The sequence below is a fragment of the Nothoprocta perdicaria genome, unplaced genomic scaffold, assembly GCF_003342845.1.
Source record: "Nothoprocta perdicaria isolate Ctin4 unplaced genomic scaffold, notPer1 scaffold_4, whole genome shotgun sequence".
Lineage (NCBI taxonomy): Eukaryota > Metazoa > Chordata > Aves > Tinamiformes > Tinamidae > Nothoprocta > Nothoprocta perdicaria.
The window spans coordinates 4,919,868-4,939,173 of NW_020455643.1; the positions used below are offsets into that span (position 1 = coordinate 4,919,868).

The following is a 19,306-nucleotide window of genomic DNA, read 5'->3' on the forward strand; positions in this document are numbered from 1 at the left end:
GTGCAGTACTTGCCAAAAGGGATATCTGAGAGAGCAGATAGTAAGCAAAGAACTTAAACACTGGTAGGAAACAAATTATGGTTTTCCTCATCTCCAAAAATAAAGATTCAATACCAAGCTCCATATTGGATCAGTGTGTATCTTGAGGACAAAGTCCAAGGAAGAGTTGTCTTAGATGGTTATTTATAGATTTCAGCACAGCCAGGAGGTCGGCTCTGCTTTAGGATGTTGCTTTTGACCTGCAGTTAGGAAACAGAAATGCCGAGAGAGAGAACCTAAGAGAAACACTCACCCTCATTTACTGCCAGGGCTTGTCTTCTGGAAAACTGCTGTAGAAAGTAACCAGAATGGACCGAGCCATCTTTCCTATCTTCTCAAATGATAGATATTTATATCTATCATTTATATATAATTTAATAGATAGCATATTCTCTGTATTTAAAAAAAAGTTCCTGTTGGACTGGCCAAGCATCAGCTTTTCCTCACAGAAATTTATTTAATCAGAAATTCATTGTCTAGTTTATAGTGCGTCATCAGAACTAGATAATCCCCAGCTCCTCAGGTTTTCACGGAGCCCTATTAGAGCTGGAATACCTGACAGGATTGCCTTTGGTCTGATCGAGCAGGTTAGTCCTCAATCCTTTTGCTGTAACAGATGACCTGATTTTGAGATGCTGATTGCTACTACTAATCTTTTATGTCATAAGAAAACACTACTGTAATTTGTATATTAAGTCCAATGGTCTTTAAGAGATGACTGCACTCACTTTAAATCAACTTTAAGCATAAACTTCTGGTTTAGTGTTTATCAAGCTGTATGCTTAAACCCTGAGATCTTGCTGGGGATCCTCACAACAATGATCCCTTGGGGATGAACCTAGCCTCTTTAAACAGGGTGCAACCAAGGAAGTCTCATTGCAGTCAGGTTTCTTCAGGCTTTAAAAGTGGTGGAGGAGGAGGATTTTCCTTGTTTGCCTATTTTTTTTTTCCACTGCTAACATACAGTTACTGCTTGGTTACGATGAAGTGGTTGATCTTCAGGAGGTGCAATGTCACATCAGCAGCCTGAGATCTCTTTGAAAGATTAAATCTGTCAAGAAGACAGCTCTTCTGTGCACGGCTCTTTCTTCCTAAAAAGCAGGGAGGGATTACAAACCTGCATGCTCATACCTACAAAGTTAGCCCCGTTTTTAAGATTTTGTGCATTGGTTGGAGATCAGCTCAATTCTTCACAGGCAACAAGGGCCATTCAGCAGTGTCCCCCTAGTTCAGGAGATAAATCTCCTTCACATCTCTTCTCTAAGAGGAGTTGCACAGTGTATGTAATAACACCCATACATTTAAAATTTTCTATCATCTTGTTATCAGTAGAAGTTATAAATCAGCGGATTCATCACTTTTAACTTTGCTCATAGTACCTTATATATCTGCTGAAGTGTCTCTATGGGTGAGACATGCTATGTGTAGCTGAAAGACCCAGAGAATTATGTTCACTGATGTGAACATAAAAGTATCATCAAGTTTTTCTGTAATAACACTTTCCAGCTGAATTGGCCATGCTGTGACCTCTGTTAAATTTATGGGGATTGGAGGTTAGAGGCTACTCCCCAGACTTCCGAGTTCTTGAATGATTGTAAGAAGAAAAGAATCATTTAGGGATCCCTTCACTAAAATGTCACCATTCAGCACTAAGGCTCGTAGAATCTCCGATGTGAAGAGTTATGTTGAGAGCTGCGCAGCCCCTCGGTTATCTTGAACAAAAGACAAAACACAAATCTCTGCAAACCCTATCTAAAAAGATAAGGGTTCAGCAAATATATTTAAACACAGTGAAGATCTGTTTCTATCGCAGCTTCTCAATGTGATCTTGGCGTAATGGCCTCAAAGTCACAAATAACAATTCACTCTTTAATCTATCAGCGTCAGCTTAATGTTTGAAGGTTTTTTTTGTTAGTCTTTTTGACATTTAGTTTGTATACTTTTAGGTCAAGAATTCTCTTATGAATTTTTGTGCAGCTGTTCCCCGGTGGATCCCTGGGTTTGATTTGATCCCCTGCATACCTGTTCCATCCCAACAACATGCACTAAAAACAAGCCTGAATTTAATTTTACTGGAATAGCTCATTCTATACTTAGTAGAACTGTTATGAGTACACAAAATGGACCCATTAAATTATTTCAATAAGATGCACAATAAATTAAATGTACCCTTTGGTAATATCATCATCGTAATGGATGTTTTTGGTAGCAATATAACTACTGGAAAAGGTTTGCATTAGGCAAACCATGCCGGTGGAGTCCAGCAAGCCCAGTGTTATTCTCTAAGCTCTGATGGAAATGCATTTGATTTGTTTCTTCACCCTTTATTGCATTTTGCTGTCATTTCTGATAAAAGGCCTTGGCTATATAGCAGGAGACAGGCTGTTCCCTGGTGTTGTCCTGCCTGCTGCTGGACATGGAGGCAAACAGAGGCTTTTTTGGAGCTGAGGACGCTCCATTCAGGAGCCCTGGGGCAGGATTTGGGCAGGAAAGAGGCAATGGGCTGGGAACTTGTAGCCCAACTGAACGTGGGGCAAAAAGCAGCAGAAAGACTTGGAGTTTCAAAGGGCAAGAGCAAAAGGGAAAATTTGCCAGGGATGCAGAGGGAAACATGTAGGTAAAACTGCTGTGGCTGGGGAAGTCCTACTTGCCTGGGAGCTAGGGAAGAAGAAAGCTGTGCCACGCACAGCTCTAACAAGCAGGGAGGAGATTTGTTTGCAATTTTCACCTCTCACCCAGCAGAACTGAGTTTTCTTTCTCTTGCTCTGGTCTGCAGTCCAATAATGCTACCTTTGAAGATCAAAAGGCCTCTTGGTGTTTTTTCAGAGTGCTTGCTTTAAGTAAAAGGTGAAAGCAGCTCCAGCTCCTCCGAATATCTTGAGGTCATAGCACAAGGACATTCAGGCAGGGAGGTGGTGCTGGAGAGAGGCAGTTAAATCTTGTATTGCTGAGGGTTTCTTTTTACAGAACTATGTTACAGAATTTGATTTTTAATTCTGAACTCGGAAATTTGGGGGTACCCTTCGCTTTAGTGCACTTCTGGATGTGCAGAAATCTTGTTGATGTCTTAAAGGTTATGGAGCCTATGAAGCTGAAGAAAATAGTTCAGAACAGTTGAAGCTTCGCAGCCAATCTGGGGTTAAAAAGCTGTTTTTTTTCATATTATGTTCTTTGCCATAGCTGGCAAATATAGCAGTATCTTTCAGTATTGGTCTACCTAAGAGGAGTTACCTGTGAGAAGATAGGAATATTCTTTCATAAATAACATGTTAAAAATACTACTCTATATATGTATATATTTTTTGGTAGAGACCATTTCTACAACTGTAGATTTTGTATGCATGACGTATGCAAAATCTAAAAGACTACTGAAATATCACACTCACTTATGCATATAGATGAAATGTAATCAAAGTGTTACCTCCAATTTTGCAAGGAGAGAACTGAGATGTGTAGACATTAATTTCGTTACACTTTCACTGATAAAGGAGGTATCCCTTACAATGTGTATGAGGCCATTAATACATTAACGAAACCATAGTCACATAAATGCTAGTGATAAAGTGTTTTGTCAAAGGTCACGGAGGAAGTCCGTGGTGCTGTGAACTCAGCATAGATCTTGTGGATGATGTTAAGGCTTTAATTTTGGCAGTAGCAGGTAAGGAAGTTTTATGAATAAAGACCTCCCAGGCATTAGCTAATAAGCATCCCACCCTGGCTTTGATAAAGGACCAGTGGGGATGCTAATCTATAAGCTAGCTTGCTAGTTAGCATGTGTAAATTGGAGGAATAAAATTAGGGCTGGATGCTCTATAAGTTGGGGTGTTTGGCTTGCCTGCCAGAGCTGTTTTGGTCGGGAATAAGACACAAGACGTAGCTGTAAGAAACTAGCAGTGGTAGCAGTTTACTAATTACTGCTATGGATCTGGTAGATATATTCCTGATTTTAATGTTTCACCTTCAAGAATAAGATAGGTTGATGCCTATCTACCCCTCTGTGAGTGTGGATGCAGATCATATACCTGGTAGCAAATCTAGCTAAGAACACAGGTGAATGGGATCAAATGTTGCATTTAAGCAAGTGATTCTTTGACCCCCTCAGGATCAGTTGCACTTTCCTGTGCCAGTCTGAAAGGGTTAAGAGCAAGTCTGACACCAGCAAAAGCCTGGTAGCCTTGCTGGAGCTGATCGCTTTGATTTTTTTTTTTTTCTCCTGCCCCCCAAAACAGAGGAATGCTTAATCATGCCTCCTAGTTTTAAAGATAACTTGATGCTTTCCCCTGAAGTGATTTATTTCAGAGCGACTAATCGGAGGGACAAACCCGAAATGGCAGGATATGTTTAATTAGCCTCTTCCCTTGTGCCTCGCCAGCAGCCCTGCCCAGGCGCCCTCGCTGCAGAGAGGTCCAAGCGCTCTGTGGAGCAGCGGCGTTGCGCTGCACACCAGGCACCTGGCGAGCTCAGCACTAACCTCAGCCCAGAAAATGCCTGCTAAGAAAGGCTGCTGCAAAGAAAAAGGCTTTCAAAGCCTGCTAGCAAGCACTGCTGTTACAGCTTCATACAGTCAGGCTGATAAGAAACTGCCTTTTGCATATTGCAGTGTATCCCAGTTCTTGCAGCTATTGGGTACCATCAAAAATATGCTAGGAGAGCAGCATAGCAAAGAGCCAGTTAATAATGGTGTTTTCTGTGTGGAAGAGATCTGTATGGAGGGGGAAAAAGAGAAAGGGATTTTTCTCGATGTGATTGAATGCAGCATAAGTTTCCAGCTTCTATTCAAACCATACTGACATCTTAGTATGTCATTTCAGGCAGCAGAGTATGAATTCTGTATAAAAGCCCTGTCTTGATTGTTAATGAGATTTGTTTAAATAACTTTCTATAAAAAAAAGAAAATATTGTAGAATTCAGCTAAATTTATATGCAAATGTCAGGTAGGAAGAGCTGAAGTTACTTGGCTTCCTGCAATGTACTCTACTGTGAGCTCTGTTTGGGAAGAATTTAAAAGAAGGTCAAACCTGGATTTTATGCTCCCGAAAGGCTGAAAGACTTTGGTTTTCTGTCACTGTTTCAGGTTATTTTTTGAGACAAGAGCTCTTGCAGAATTGATTTCAAATGCCCACAAAATTCAGAGCATACAGCACTTCAGTTTGTGCTCTTTTCTAGGTGTCTTCTGCTTTATAAAAATAAACCTAATGTGAATCTTTTCCTCCCACAGAAGATAACCAGGTTCCCTGCAGCACTACCAGACCTAAATCATTACTGTTTATTGGCCCAACTTCAGATTGAGGCTTTGCCTCCCCCTGGAACAAACTTAGGGGTCTCATTCTTGTATGGTAGATAATTTGCTTCAGAAGCATTAAATCAGGAACAAAGAATTCAGGGAAATGTCATGCATTTGACTTCAGCTTAACCCGCAAGCTGCACTATAAATCTGTGCCTCTCATTACCATTTGCTATTTTATGGAGTGTTCCCTTTATCAGTATTGCCAGGGCGAGAGGAGTAGTCAGAGAAGCAAAAACCCAAAGCCCTCTAATGAAACATATATTGTGGAATCAATATACTACAATAGTTTCCAAGGAACTTTATATTCTGCACAATATACTGAAATCTCCTTTATAGATTGCCTTTGCAATACAAAATTTGCAGGTCTTCCACCATGAGCCTTTCTGAAATCAAACCAAACCAAGGATATTTCAGAATATTTCAGAATATTTAAGGTTGGAAGGGACCTCTAGGATGGGGTAAATATTCCATGTGCAAAAAAAAAAAATCAATTGGGCAAAAATGGAAACTGATGCCACACCCGTTCTTGATCAGTTTGCAGTTCAAGATGCCTGTTGGACACTGAAGCAGGAACATTGGTCTGTTGTGAGTGTCTGCAGGAAGAGCTGGCCAAAATGAATTCTGCTTTGGAGGGAGCTGTCAGCTGCTGTGATATGACTATATTGTTGCTAGATTTTGAGAGCTGTCATGATTGCTTGGAAAAAGCAATATAATTTCAGGCCAACTAATTTAATCCCTTTGATGCCAAGAGATTTGCTACTGCTAAATCCAAACACAGAGGTATCTGACCAGCACTTTTATTAAGGCAAACTGCGCGAAGGGCTCACTTCATTTGATGGACAGGATTATTAAGGAAAAGCAATCATTTGCTGAAGCCTTATTTTCATGCCATTCCTGGCTGTGATGTTCAAGCGAGCCGCAAGGCCACTCTTTCAGGAGCGGCAGGAGCCTGTGGGTTTGGTAAACTCCAAAAAAGAACCTCCTAAACATTATTGTCAGTATTGAGACACGACACACACGTATGCCTTAGGAATAAAGAGAAATAAAGCTCTCCTCTAAAGTAACCTAAGCAGAATTCATTCCCCCACACTGCTCATTGTTGGGTTCACCTCTGTAGTTCTTTCCAGCATTTATATTCATTCTACACTGTCAAAAGCTGAGCAGGAGTAAGATAACAAATGGTTCTGGTAGCAGCTGTCACCACCTACTGTCTGTGTATGCCTGTGTGAATCTCTAAATGGAAATAAAGTACTTTAATAACACTTTTTCTCTAAACTGTCCTCATAGATAAAGTTCCTCTCCAATCAGTCCGTGAACACTTTCCAATTCAGTGCCCCCTTCAGCCCACATCCTTGTCTCTTCTCGCCGAGGTGTCTACGTTGGCATGCAGCAATATGATTTAAAGACACCTTGGACAGAAAATATGTCAACAAGACACCTTCTGTGACCATCGCTTGCTTCTCTTAGTTGCTTTTGGTGTTTGCACTGTCTCCTAACTCGCCTGGTTTTCTCCTTGCATATTAAGCTGACTGTCATTGCATTTCCACTCTTTGTTGACTCCAGCCAGGAGGAACCAGGAATCACAAGTGGAACAGAGGTTGCTGTGCCCTCTGCATGCCCCCAAATAATAATACAGAACTGCTGCTTCCAGCAGGGCTTTAAGGCATTGCTTTGCATTAGGGAATGTGGGGTAGCATTGCACTTCTGTGTTTATCTGGTATCACGATGCTGAAGATACTGAGCTACCCAAGGCTTAGCCTAGACCCTTAAGCCTGCAGCCGTAAGTGATGTGCCCTCAACCACATGTGATGTGGGTGGGTGTGCAAAAGTCTGAGCCCACGGAGCTCAGGACAGGTCTAGTGCCTCCTCCCTGCCTCGCCCAACCTATTTTTTTTCTTTTCTTTTCTTTCTCTTGTTATACTTACACAGGAATCACCTATAGGTGCTCAGCCTTAGTTTCTCAGTGGTTGTACTACACGTGGTTTGCATGCATTTTGATTAATGAGGCTTTTGACTGTAAGTGACAACTGACGGGTGATTTTGTTTCTTGTTTTTTTTTCCTCTTTTTAATCAGCTATGTTATTGCTTAACATTTACAAAGTATGAAGAAAATATTTTGTGCTTTTGAGCACCCATCACCTCCAGGTAAATAATTTAATAGCATGAGATGAAGCCAATTAGAGTTAATTAGAAATTGACTGATGCGTGTTGGCACTGAAATGATTGGAAAATATGGTCTGTCCTTCTTGTAACAGCAATTTTGCTCCTGTACATGCACATGATTGAGGAAATATGTTGTTTTATGGGTCAACACGTACTATTCCTCTGAGAGAAAAAAAAAAGCAGTTTATAAACCAGATAAGTAACAGGAGCTCAGGCAAGAAGAATGGGGGTATGACTCCTTCTGGACAAATAGCTGTGTAGTCCTTTAGCCTTATTTCATGGTGATGGGCATGCTAGAAATGTCTAGAAGATTAATAGATTCAAATTCAGTGATCAAAAGACGGGAGTGCGCCCAAATGGATCATTATAACAGATTCCCACACTATCCCACAAGCCAGATTTGAGCCATCTGTAAGCTTCACAGTCCTGATCTAAAATCTTATGCAGCTATAAAAGACAATAAGTATTAGTAGGAAAAAAAAAAAAATCAATTTCTTAGCTTTGCAACCTAAAAATACAGTGATGGTCCTATAGGGAGAGAAAAACTGCTGATTACTAGGGTTTTTTTAAGTTAAATGTGGCATATTGAAGAAACAACTTTGTTATTAGAGGTCGAAAGAATCTTTCTGGAGAGTAAACTTAGCATCTCAAGCTCAGGCTTTGGTCTGGGGGTCAGTGACTCTCTTTGTTGCTCTCCTTCTAAGATCGAACACGTTCCCAGGAAGGTGTTTCTACAGGACCTGTGCTGATGATAAGGCTCTCCTTATGACCTGATAACTTATGGATCTGGTTTTTAGCTCCAGAAAGTTTGCTAGAAATATTTAACCTTTCATGTGCTATCCCATGAGGATGAAGTTTCCTGGCATCCTGGCACAAAGTCTAGACCTTGTGTAGCCCTTCTCTGTAAGAGTAGTAGGGAAAATGATAGAGAAGTGCATTTTCTCTCCCCGTGCATGCACGAGCAATACTCCAGACTTGGTGCTCCTTGAAACAAGGGATTTAGACATCGATTCTTTGAGTCTCAAGATCCATCTGAAAGAGAGTTGATGTTGGAGATCGGGGCTGGAATCAGCTATACTCCCATCTTTCTGCAGCAGCTACCACTGGTTGGATGGTGACGGTGGGGACCATAACCAGGCATCCCAGATGCCCTGCTTGGCCATCACAGCCTGGGAGCTTTGTGTCTCCTGGAACTACTGCTGAGGCAGATAAGCCTGTGTTTCCTCAGAAAGCCACCTGTGCTTCACCAATGCAGGCCACCAGTGAGCAGTTACTTAAGATGGGCCTTTCTTCTCATGTTGGCATTCAGGCATGAAATACTGAGTTTTTTTTCTCATTTTGTGATGAACAGAAATATTGAGACACTGATTGAAGGCTGGGTTAAACCCTATTGTGTACCTATGTTGCTATGTTATTATCATGCCATGGCCTCTTTTCTAAATATTTGCTTTTCAATGATATTGTTGTCTGGAAGAGGGAGCGTGGTCTTGTCAAAGCTTTCTTTCCAAGCAGTGAATCACAAGGCAATGAGCCATGGGAAAGGTTAATCTAAAATCTGAAGGTACACTAAAAAGATGGCACTGGTGTTTATTGCATTGGCGTAGGACTGGTGCTGTAATAGCCATCTGTGGAAGATGGAAATATTCCAGCTTGTGGTAAGGACCACAATAGCACTCTTGTGAATTAATCACAGTCTGTTTGAGGCCTTCACCTCACACGTGGGATGCATTTCGTTCCTCTGAGATAGCCTACACTGAACACTGTACGCTGAGATATTGTGCAGTTCTTTCTGTACACAGCAGTCATGGACCTTCCTCATTTGTTTTTTAATTGCCGGGGAGGATTATCTTCAGGACAACAGCGTCTGAAATTCAAAATTGTGCAGTTTTTAAGCAGGCTGATGTTTCTAAAATATTTTACGCTCTCTGATATTAGATTAGTCGGAGACAAGATCTTTTGATCCTCATAAAGTTTTAATGTTATTTTGTAGCTAAGCTGTTAATAACTGGCTAGAGATTTTATAGATATATGTGTGTGGTTTCCACTGAGATTTTAAGTTGAAGAGTCATTTCTTAGACTCTTCATATCCCAGTCCAGATGTTCAAGACCTATTTTCCTATGTTCTAACAGATGGATGCCAAAAATTTAGGGAAAATTAGTGTTTCTCTCTCAATATAGTGTGTGTATATATTATACTGTATTACTGTGCTAGCAAGTAGAACGCAAAGGACTATTACTCCAATTTCTTCAGCTATTTTCTTTGCTAGCACCAGAAAGTACTTAATTCTTTTGCTCTAATGGTGAAAGTTCTCTAAGGAAACATTATTTTTTTCCTATCTCAGGTCAGTTATAAGGCAGCTGACTAGCACTAAGCCCCTCCTGATTATTTTAATGGTAGCTAAATAGTGCAGAAAAAGTGAGAAACCACAAATTCTGCTCTTGATAACATCACCTTCCTGATGTCTGCAGTAATCAGCAGCATGCTGTCCAACATATAAAGGTCTCTAAACGAGCGTTTCAATTTTCCCTTCTGACAAATAATTTTCCTTTTTTTTAAAATCCAATAATTTCAGAGATAGACTGTCAGAACTGCATCTTATTTGCATAACTTAAAAATAACATCATCTAAAGAATGATAAAACCGCATGAACATAATGCCAGATTTAGGAAAGACATTTTCACTAAAAATAAAAAAAAAACACAGAGAAATCCATGATATTTGTAATATATATGTTAGCTCTAATTTTAATGATATTCAAATTTAAGGGCATGCTTATTGTTTTCTGGAGCTGGGTCTCCACCTCAAAATGCTTTATTGTCAGAGTAAAACATTAATTACCTGATGTATGAAAAGCATCTCTAAGCATTTTGCACCTCCCAGAAATCGTAACTTTGAATTTCCTGACCCTTGAGCCTGAGATGCATCAAGCTTCTTTTAACCCATAGGAAATATTGAGTATTTTTTTGTGCATCTCTTCAAAAAGCCACAAGTGAAGCAATCACAATTCCAATCACCGTATCTTAAGTTGTTTTTCTCTGCATCATCTCCAATTTGTCTGTATATGAACAAATAGACAAACTGGAGATAAGGCAGAGAAAAGCAACAAAAATGATGTAGAGATTTAGCAAATGTGACCTGGGAGGGAAGATGAAAAGAACTGAATATATTTAATTTTGAGAAGGCTGAAAAGAGACATTCGAAGAGGCTGCAAATACAAAGAGAGAGAGGGTGGTTAATTGCTTTCCATGTCAAACAAGGATGCAGAGAGGAGTTGCAGGCGCTCTTGCAGCATGGAAGATTTGCAAAAACTTTCCATCGGCTTTCTCGAACACCAAAATAGATGTGAAGTCCCTCTCGCTGGAGATTTTTAGAAACAGAGTACATAAGCATCTTTTAGGGATATTTTGAGCGTGTTTTGCTTCTGTATAAAGCTGGACTGAGTGATGGCTTGAGAACCTCTACCCTTCAAGTCTGTGATCAACCTGTTCACAGACCCAGGAGGAAATTCTTTATTTTTCACGAAGATTTCTATTAGCTAGTCTTTTCATTTCCTCTTAGGAGTGGGCAGGAGCTCCTTTTATCTCAACTGAAAAGTGGTTTTTGATTTTTCTTCATTGCTTATTCACCTGGCATTACTGTAATATGGAAACTCACTCTTGAAGGAACAGGCACCAGCCTTCAAATCCTTAGACCCACCAAAGATTGCATAATAGATCATGGAAAAACTCAGATTCTCATCTGTACAGTAAATGCTAGCAGCTGGGTTAATTGTGAGGGTAAAGAACATCTTCCAGGGCTTCCAAGACAGCCGTGATTTTGGAGATGCTGTTTTCAGAATGCTCTAATGCCAGCTCTTTGAAAGCAGCCTTTGGCTGCCGGGTGCTACTATTTAACAGGTTTAACATTGCTAAAAATTGAGAGACCGATGCTGCTGTTCAATTTCATTCTGCACACAAGCAAACAGTTTATCATAGCCTATTCCCAGCAATTCTAATCCAATTTTTGTTATCTTGCATTGTTAAAAAAAAAAAAAAGAAAGAGAGAGAGAGAAAGACACTGTATGTCAATCTGATAAAGATCTTTAAATAACTGGTCCTTTTTTGTGATTATGTCAGTTTTATAGCAGCATTATAGAAACACGACAGGGTAACTAAAATCTGATTACGACTAAGTCCTTGCCCATTATGTGATTATTATGAACCATGACTTCTACTGGCACAATATGAATTACATGGTAATAATACAAGGGATTTCCAATATAATTAACTGAGATTAGCAGCGCTAAAGAAATCTGGGAATAATGATACAACTTTGAACAATCAGTTTTACTGTAAATGCCGGTGGCTCTGACTTCCAGGAAAGAGGCAGCTTGGGGAGGTAACTGTGACCTACCTGCTGTGGTTCCCTGTATCTCCTTTCTCTCTTTTTCTCTTCAAAACTGAATTAATTTCAACCTTGCCAGAGTCCTAGAAACTCCTTTTATACTTCTCAGTGTTTCACATGATACTGATAATACTCTGGACTGGCCAAGTTTTTCAAAAATGTCTACTCTCTATAGATACCTCCTTTAGGGAGACTCAGCTTGAGATGAGAAAGGGCTATGCTTTCCACTTACCGGAGAACAGGTCCATTTAAAACAGCTCAAACTTGAACACTTAAAGATGGAAAGTCATGAAAAATCACAGACCAGTTTGAAAGATCATAGCCAAGGTCATACTCTTTCTTTAGTTTCTGTTAGTTCTGGTAGGCAAAAGATGCCTCTTTGCACAAAAAGGCAAAACAAAACAAAAAAACCCTGAGATTTTGGAATATTAGCTGTTTAAGGAAAAGTGGATTGTGTCCAGAGAAATCTGCTCACTAGTGGATCCTTTCTCACAGAGAAAGAAAAGGTACATACGTAGCTACAGCTGTCATCTTTTGGCTTACAAATTTAAAAATAATAAAATAATAATAAATGGGAGTAACACTGCTGTACAAAAGAAGGGCTGAGACATACAGCGAGGCACTACGGGAGGGGAGAAGGCTTTATATAACTCATTAACTTTGCAGTATTTACTTTGGTACTTTTCAGTGGGAGCTCTCCCTGCAAAGCTTAAAGTGACCCTTGATTATATGCAACAGAGAATATAAAAAAAAAAAGGAGTGCTGAAATTATTTTTGTCTTTCATCCTTGAATTCAGGAAGAATAGTGCTCCCATCACTGTTTTTGGTTCTGCCCAGTGTCTCCTCTCCTCCCTCCCTCAATTTATTTATAGTTGCCAATTTTCAGATTTCACATGAGATTGCATCTCAGGATTTTTGTTAAATCCTGCACATTCCAATTTTGTGCTCCTCGTTCATTTTGCTACTGTTGTCCCCACTCAGCCTCCCCTTTCCCTTGCCATGGTGCTTGTACATCGTTAGTCTCATACCTCCAGCGCCGTCCTGAACTGCCCCGCTGCCACCGCATACTTCTTCTGCCTGTAGCAGGCGCTGGCATCTCTCAAAGTTACCTCGAGCCATTTGTCAATCTGGGGCAAATTAGGTGCACTTGGAGCATTTGCTTTTTCAGGATTGTGACAGGCTGCTTGGGCGCATGTGGACACCGCAGGCTCCACAAACTCATAGGCAATGTCCTCCTCATCGAGGTAGACCAACGTTGCTTCCACATCCATTAGGCTCTTCAGAGGAATGTGAGCTAGAGGCTCTGGGACTAACTGATCATCGGTCTCTAGCACTGCCCCTTCTTTTTTCGCAGCTAGCTTTCCTTCATTTTTTAGTTTCCAGATAGAGCTTGCTCTGTTTACATCACTACGGCGTTTCCTCTTCTTCCTCTCTGCCATTTTGGTTCTCTCTGTTCTGTTTTCTCCTTCTTTGTCCCCAAGATGCTTTTTAACCTTTTGCACTGCTTCTGGGATATCATTCAATTTGTCCTCTGCTGCATTTGGCTCCTTGCTAGTATGTATCTGCTGAGAGGTATCTTTCTGGCCACCCATATTTCTGAGTGTTTTTTGGGAGTCTGTGCTGCTTGCTGATTCCATAACTTGAGCAATAAAGAATAAAAGAGTCCTAGAAGAAAATGCAGAAAAATTAAGAAATTTCACATGCTGTAAAGTCAAAAAGCACTGTAAATACTGTCTCCACTAGACCTGGAGTTGCCACTGTTATAATTGAAAGCTCTTCCATAGCGTTCAATATTACATAGAACATCAAGCTCACCACGGCTGCTTTCTCTTTACTGTGTAAAGATTTATGGTATCTTGGGTGTTTTTGATAGCTCTTGATAAAGTTTGTTTATTTAGAGTAATACCAGTATGTTACATGGTTATATCTGAAACAAGAAAGGAAGAATCTAGCTTTTAATGGAAAAAAAAAAAAAACCCAAAACAGCAATAACCCTATGACTGATTGACTACCCCTGTGTGTTTTTATGGGCTGCAGAAAATCACTGTGGCCTGATTTCCAAGAGCTGCTCAGCACCTTCACTGCGCTCTGCTGGAGTGCTCAAGGTGGGCTCCCAGGCCAAGCAGCACGCAAGAAAATTCAGATTTGGGCTTGGCTTTTGAAGCCATTTCTTGCAATCTCTTTGCAAGTCACACTGTGGGTAGAGGAAGTTAACAGCCTGATTCTCTTTTCTAATTCAAGGAAATTCAGGCTTCAAAGAACATGAAGATGCAGGTTGGAGCTCAAGATCAGGTGCCCTGTGCATCTCATGCATGGAGAGCTCAGATTCAACACAAATTTCAATTCCCACCTGCCTCTGCTGGCTTCACTGTGAAATGATGGGAGGCAGAGTGATTTTCCTCTTAGTTTTCCCATTCATTATGAAAAGTTAATTGTAAATCACTTGAATGATGACCGTCTCTCAGAATGGCTTGTTAAGCTTTAGGGTCCAGCCTTTAACCTTGTGCTTTGTTTAATGGACCTCCTCACATTTATCACCACTGTAATTTGCTTACTCGGATACAAGAAAGACACATAATAATGCAGTGTTTGGTGTAGTCATAAACCTATTGGAACAACAACTTTGTTGAGTTTTAGCAAAACTTTGAGTTTGAGTTTTATGCTCAGAGTATGCATAAAGTACTCATAAAAGCTACCAGAATCACACAAGGGAACAAAATATGAAACAGTGAAGCATCTTTACAGTTCAGGGCAATCAACATTAGGCTATGGGAAAGAGACAGGAAAAAAAAGATGGATAAATGAAAGGGATTGTGATACTTCAGAAATTTTGCAATAATGGATTTGTGTCCTCAGGGTTCTTTGTAACCTCTTGGTTTTGACATCTGTTCACATCCTCTGGGCTGAAATCTCTAATCCGGGAGAAGTAAAGAGGAATAAGACTAACACAAACGTCCTTCCACGAACGCAGCAGAAGGTGTGAAAGGCGAGGCGACAATCGTGTGATTTAAGGTAATTTCAGAGGACTTTCTTGCGCGGGGTGCCAAGTGCTCACCGCTCCTATGGAGCTCTGCAGGGAGGGCAGAGCGCTGGCCCCGCTCCCAGAGGGAGCCAAGGAACCGTGTTTATAGCAAACTGCTTGGAATGGCAGCAGCAAAGCAGCTGGAGAAGGCCAATGTACTTACACCCGGCAGCAATTTTACCTGTTTTTTAGGACACTCAGTCCCTTTAAAAACACTATGGAATAGCCTGAAAGCTTCATTTTTTGGTGCTGGCCTCAGCACACAGTAGTTTTGGAGGTGGTGGTACCTCATCATTGCGTACGGTGCATCGTGCGCTGCGGAGGTACCACCTCAGAGATGCTGCAATAGGAACTTGGCTGCACTAACATGAATGCCAGGATATTGTCCTAGCAAGTTTAAAATAATTTACCATTGCAATGAAAGAAAGCAGAGCACAAACTGTAAAGCACTGACCAATAGCTGCTAAATCACCCACAGACATTTCTCCACTGGACCAGCACCTGAAATGACTTGCAGTGTCGAATGGATTTTTTTGCACAGCCTCTATTGTATTTTGAGGTGCTCAAGCTGATTGACATGACTTTGGGTTGTACAATGGGAGCATGTTATAACACAGGTAGGGCTATGCTTTAATCACTATCTCAATAAAAGAACAAAAACACTTATAGGGAAAAGCTTTTAGCAAATCATTATCTTAGCTAAGTATTTTTCTAAGACTTTTGTTAAAGCATCTTTTTAGTTTAGGAGCATTTACTGTAAAATGCTTCTGATGAATCACTATACATAGATAGGTGATAGGAATATAGATAGACAATTTAGCACTGTAGTCAGAAGGCAATTGCTCTGAATTTGTGAGCTCTCTATAATGATCTCTATAATGATCTTCCTGAGCAGTTGCAAGCACTTCCAGCTCTCTGTGTATGTAAGAGTTAATCTTTGCCAAGAAACCTCTGTCCGCAGAACTATCAGGTAGTACAGCTACATTTTGCTGAGCTTATCACTAAGGAAACAACAGTTCTTCAAACAGAGAAGCTTACAGGAATAAAAAAAAAAAAAAAAAGACATGCAAAAAGAAAAGTATAAGATCATTTATCATTTTAAATTCCAGTTTTATCTCTTAATTTCCCAACATTGCTAAGAAACTCCTTCCCAGGGAAAGTGGCCTGCCTACTCAGTAATGTCAACTTCCTTATGTTCATGGATCTTATGAACCCTCTTACTTATGCTTTTTGTTCTGTATCTAGTTTGATTCTGCTTTCAACACCTTCTCCTATTATCTCAGATCAGATTAAAAAAGAACCCGCTGATAAATCACACTGGCACTTTGGCTGGCACCTGGTTGTTAAATTTTTCTGCCAGTTCTTTGATGAGCGTTTTCTTAAGAACCTAAACTTTGATTTCCACCAAAAATAATGTAAAAAAAGCTCTTGCCCTGATAGTCGTGAAGCTGAACCTTTCTAAGCTGAGCGTAAGAGCCTGCTCTCTCCCTGGCTCTGCATGCAGCGCGGCAGAAACAAGGGGCTGCATTCAGCACTGATTTCCGTGCAAGGGCAGGAGCGAGGAATGTGCCCCAGTTATTCTCAGAGGGGATTAAGCTGCCTTGAAACTGGGCAATTACACTGGTGTTAATAGTTCGTTTGGACGTGAATTCTTTGGGTCTGAGCCTCAGAAAGAAGTTTCCTGAATTCACTAAAATCTTTCAGTGTATATAAGCATTTTTTTTTTTCTGAGGCTCACAGTTGCCATTTGAGGCTGTGGAGGGAGAAGCATTCTCAAGAAGAGATTGCATCCCAGAGGGATCTCTCTGTACGGTCATAGCTGGAAGATGGCACAGATTGCAGCTCCGAGTGAGCAATCGGAAGCAGTGATCCAGCTCTCTGATTCCCTGGTCTTGGTCTAATGGCCTGCAGGATTAAGAGCATGGTACAGCAGTGGGGAAGTGAAAAGGGTCTCGAGAATTAAGTTCCTTGTTCTGAACCAGCTTCCTGTCCCTGACCATTTGGCAGCAATCAAAGCGGGTCCATGCTCTGACATTGAATACAGCCTATACCTTGCTAAAAGTCAGAGACAAATTACTCATTAGATTTGGCGATGAACATAACTCCCATTCCAGTTCTGGTCAGAAGAGCAGAGATTTGTTGCTGCTGCTGTGCACATTTTTTCATTTGCTTTCCCTTCCTCTGCAGCACAAGGTCAAGCTGCCTCCTTGGGATAATCTGGTTGTTTCAGAAGCTACAGTCATTAGTGGGTAGCTACAGTTCATTTCAGTCCAAATGTAAAAACAGTCAAAACTGCATCCAAAGCAATGGAATAAACGTAAGAAAGTTATACCATGGGCACTTGTACAAGTGTTATCCTCCTTCTTCTGTTGCCAGCATTTTCTTTTTCCAGCACAGACAAATATATTACTATAGCAAAACATCCAAAGCCCCACAGCAGACAGGCCGTTAGGTGCCCTCCTCTGTAATAATTTCATTTATACTGAATTCCAGCTACTCTGATCTATCTCTGAGGTGAGGATGCTCCAGTTTTATCACTTAGAAATGAAGTAAGATATATCTGTATTAGATTTAGGGCCAGACTTTCTGAATGAGCATGTGCAGAGGCAACAGCTATGTTGAGATTCGAACTAGAGATTTTTCCAGCCCATCTTTCAATGAGATGACTTTTAAGCATTTCCTTTACAGCTGAACACCACAAAGGCTCAGACAATCTATTGATGACGAAGGTCAGCACCTTCTTAGCAGCCCATAAAGTGAGTCTCTCACAATCAGGTTTCAGACTTTTTAAGATTCTAGCCATTTCTTTAGGCAATGAAGCAACCCAGTTCTTTTATCTCGCTATTTTTATTGTTTGAAAGCCTGAGTCACATCTGATCTTTTTTATTTTTAGTTTTCTTTTGGAAAAAAAAACCCTTAATGTATCCTTTTTTTTGTTCAGGTACTCTTATTTCTTTGTGATAGACATAAGTAATGGCTCATTCAGTGCAAAATCAGGACTCCTTACATTTTTCTTGCTGTGATAAGGGCACACTTGCCATTGGCATTGTCCACGTTTCTGCAGTAAAGATTTTGGCAGTAATTCCACCCTAAACACTATTTTCACTCACTATATTTAACCTGCTTATAAAAAATAATAATAATAAATTGTGCTCTGGGCTAAAATTTGGCATGAGGAATAGCGTTTTTCTTAGAGTAGTTTGCAGGGATTTAACCATATTATCCTAATTGCTCTTTGAGGCCATAACTCATAATTGGTTGTTTGTACAGTGCCAAGTACAACAGGACACTAATCTCATTAGCCTATAGGCATAAGAGAAATACTAAACTGTACTAATAATTATTCTTTGCACTTATCATAAGGCTAGATCGCAGGCTTAGACTTTCTGTTCAAAATAACACAAGTCCAATTTCTATTATATATAGTAGCCTATGAAAATTATCTGAAGTTGAAGCTAATATGGCAGAAACAACCACAACGTAAGAAACAACTTCTAGTTAAAATGCTTAATGTGCCTTTAAGGCTAATGGGTAAAAATGTATGGGAAATACAATTAAAATAATTCAGAAAAAAATTGGAAAGATTTGTTAGCAATGTGGTGCCTGGAGAGTCAGTCAAGTTGGGTACAATGCAATTAGACAGGATGGAAAGGAAGCCATGAAGATCACATTAAGGAACCTGGGAGTCTTGCATTAAATGTTTGGGCATCGACTGGCCAAAAAAAAAGGCAAGAAAATTCCCTATCTTTCCCTTTCCCTATTCCCACCAACTTTGGATAAGTCATCAACAGTGAGTGGCAGAGCCTTCTTTCCCTCTGTCATGAATCTTTTTCTTTCCAGTTCACTTTTTTCCTCTCTCTCATCTCTCTTTTTTGCCTTTCTTTAAATAAGACTATAGGCAGCCGTGATCTTGTAGAGCTAGCTTGAGTGATTTAAGAGGCTGCTTCTCTCAGCTGGTCAATACCCTCTTCTTAACTGCTGCAGTCGCTCGTGTGAGTGCTTCTAGGCCATTTCAGCACAAATTAATACAGCTTTGGGTAAATACATTCACAGAAGTACCTGTGATCTGAGCAAATCCACTTTGTTAGGCACGGAAGCAGCCTGGAAATATATACCAGCCCCTAGGAGCACCCAATATGTCAACCACGGGGCGGGAGAGGAAGGGAAGGGAAGAGGCAAGGCTGGAAAATTCCTGTTCTTTCTCAGTTCCTGCCAGTAAAATCCACTATGGCACGTATATTTATTTGGTTAGTACCTTGGTATAGCAAACACAACAGGCTCTGCCACATTGCTGTGAATCTATAACTGCCCTTACATTTTTTTTTCTTATTTTTTTTGTCATCAAGACAGCATCTTAAAAAGTTACAGCACTCACTGAAATAGGTTAGCCAAATCTCAGGACAGAGTTAAA

General features: G+C 40.4%; 1 protein-coding gene across 1 annotated transcript in view; it reads right to left on the reverse strand.

Annotated features, from left to right (window-relative positions):
- SPATA16 (spermatogenesis associated 16) overlaps positions 1–13,510 on the reverse strand; it is a 71,108-nt gene extending 57,598 nt beyond the window's left edge. Inside the window, exon 1 of the mRNA XM_026045406.1 lies at positions 12,902–13,510. Within this exon, the coding sequence (XP_025901191.1) occupies positions 12,902–13,510 (609 nt within the window). The remainder of the gene's footprint in view (positions 1–12,901) is intronic.
- Between the last annotated feature and the right edge of the window lie 5,796 nt (positions 13,511–19,306).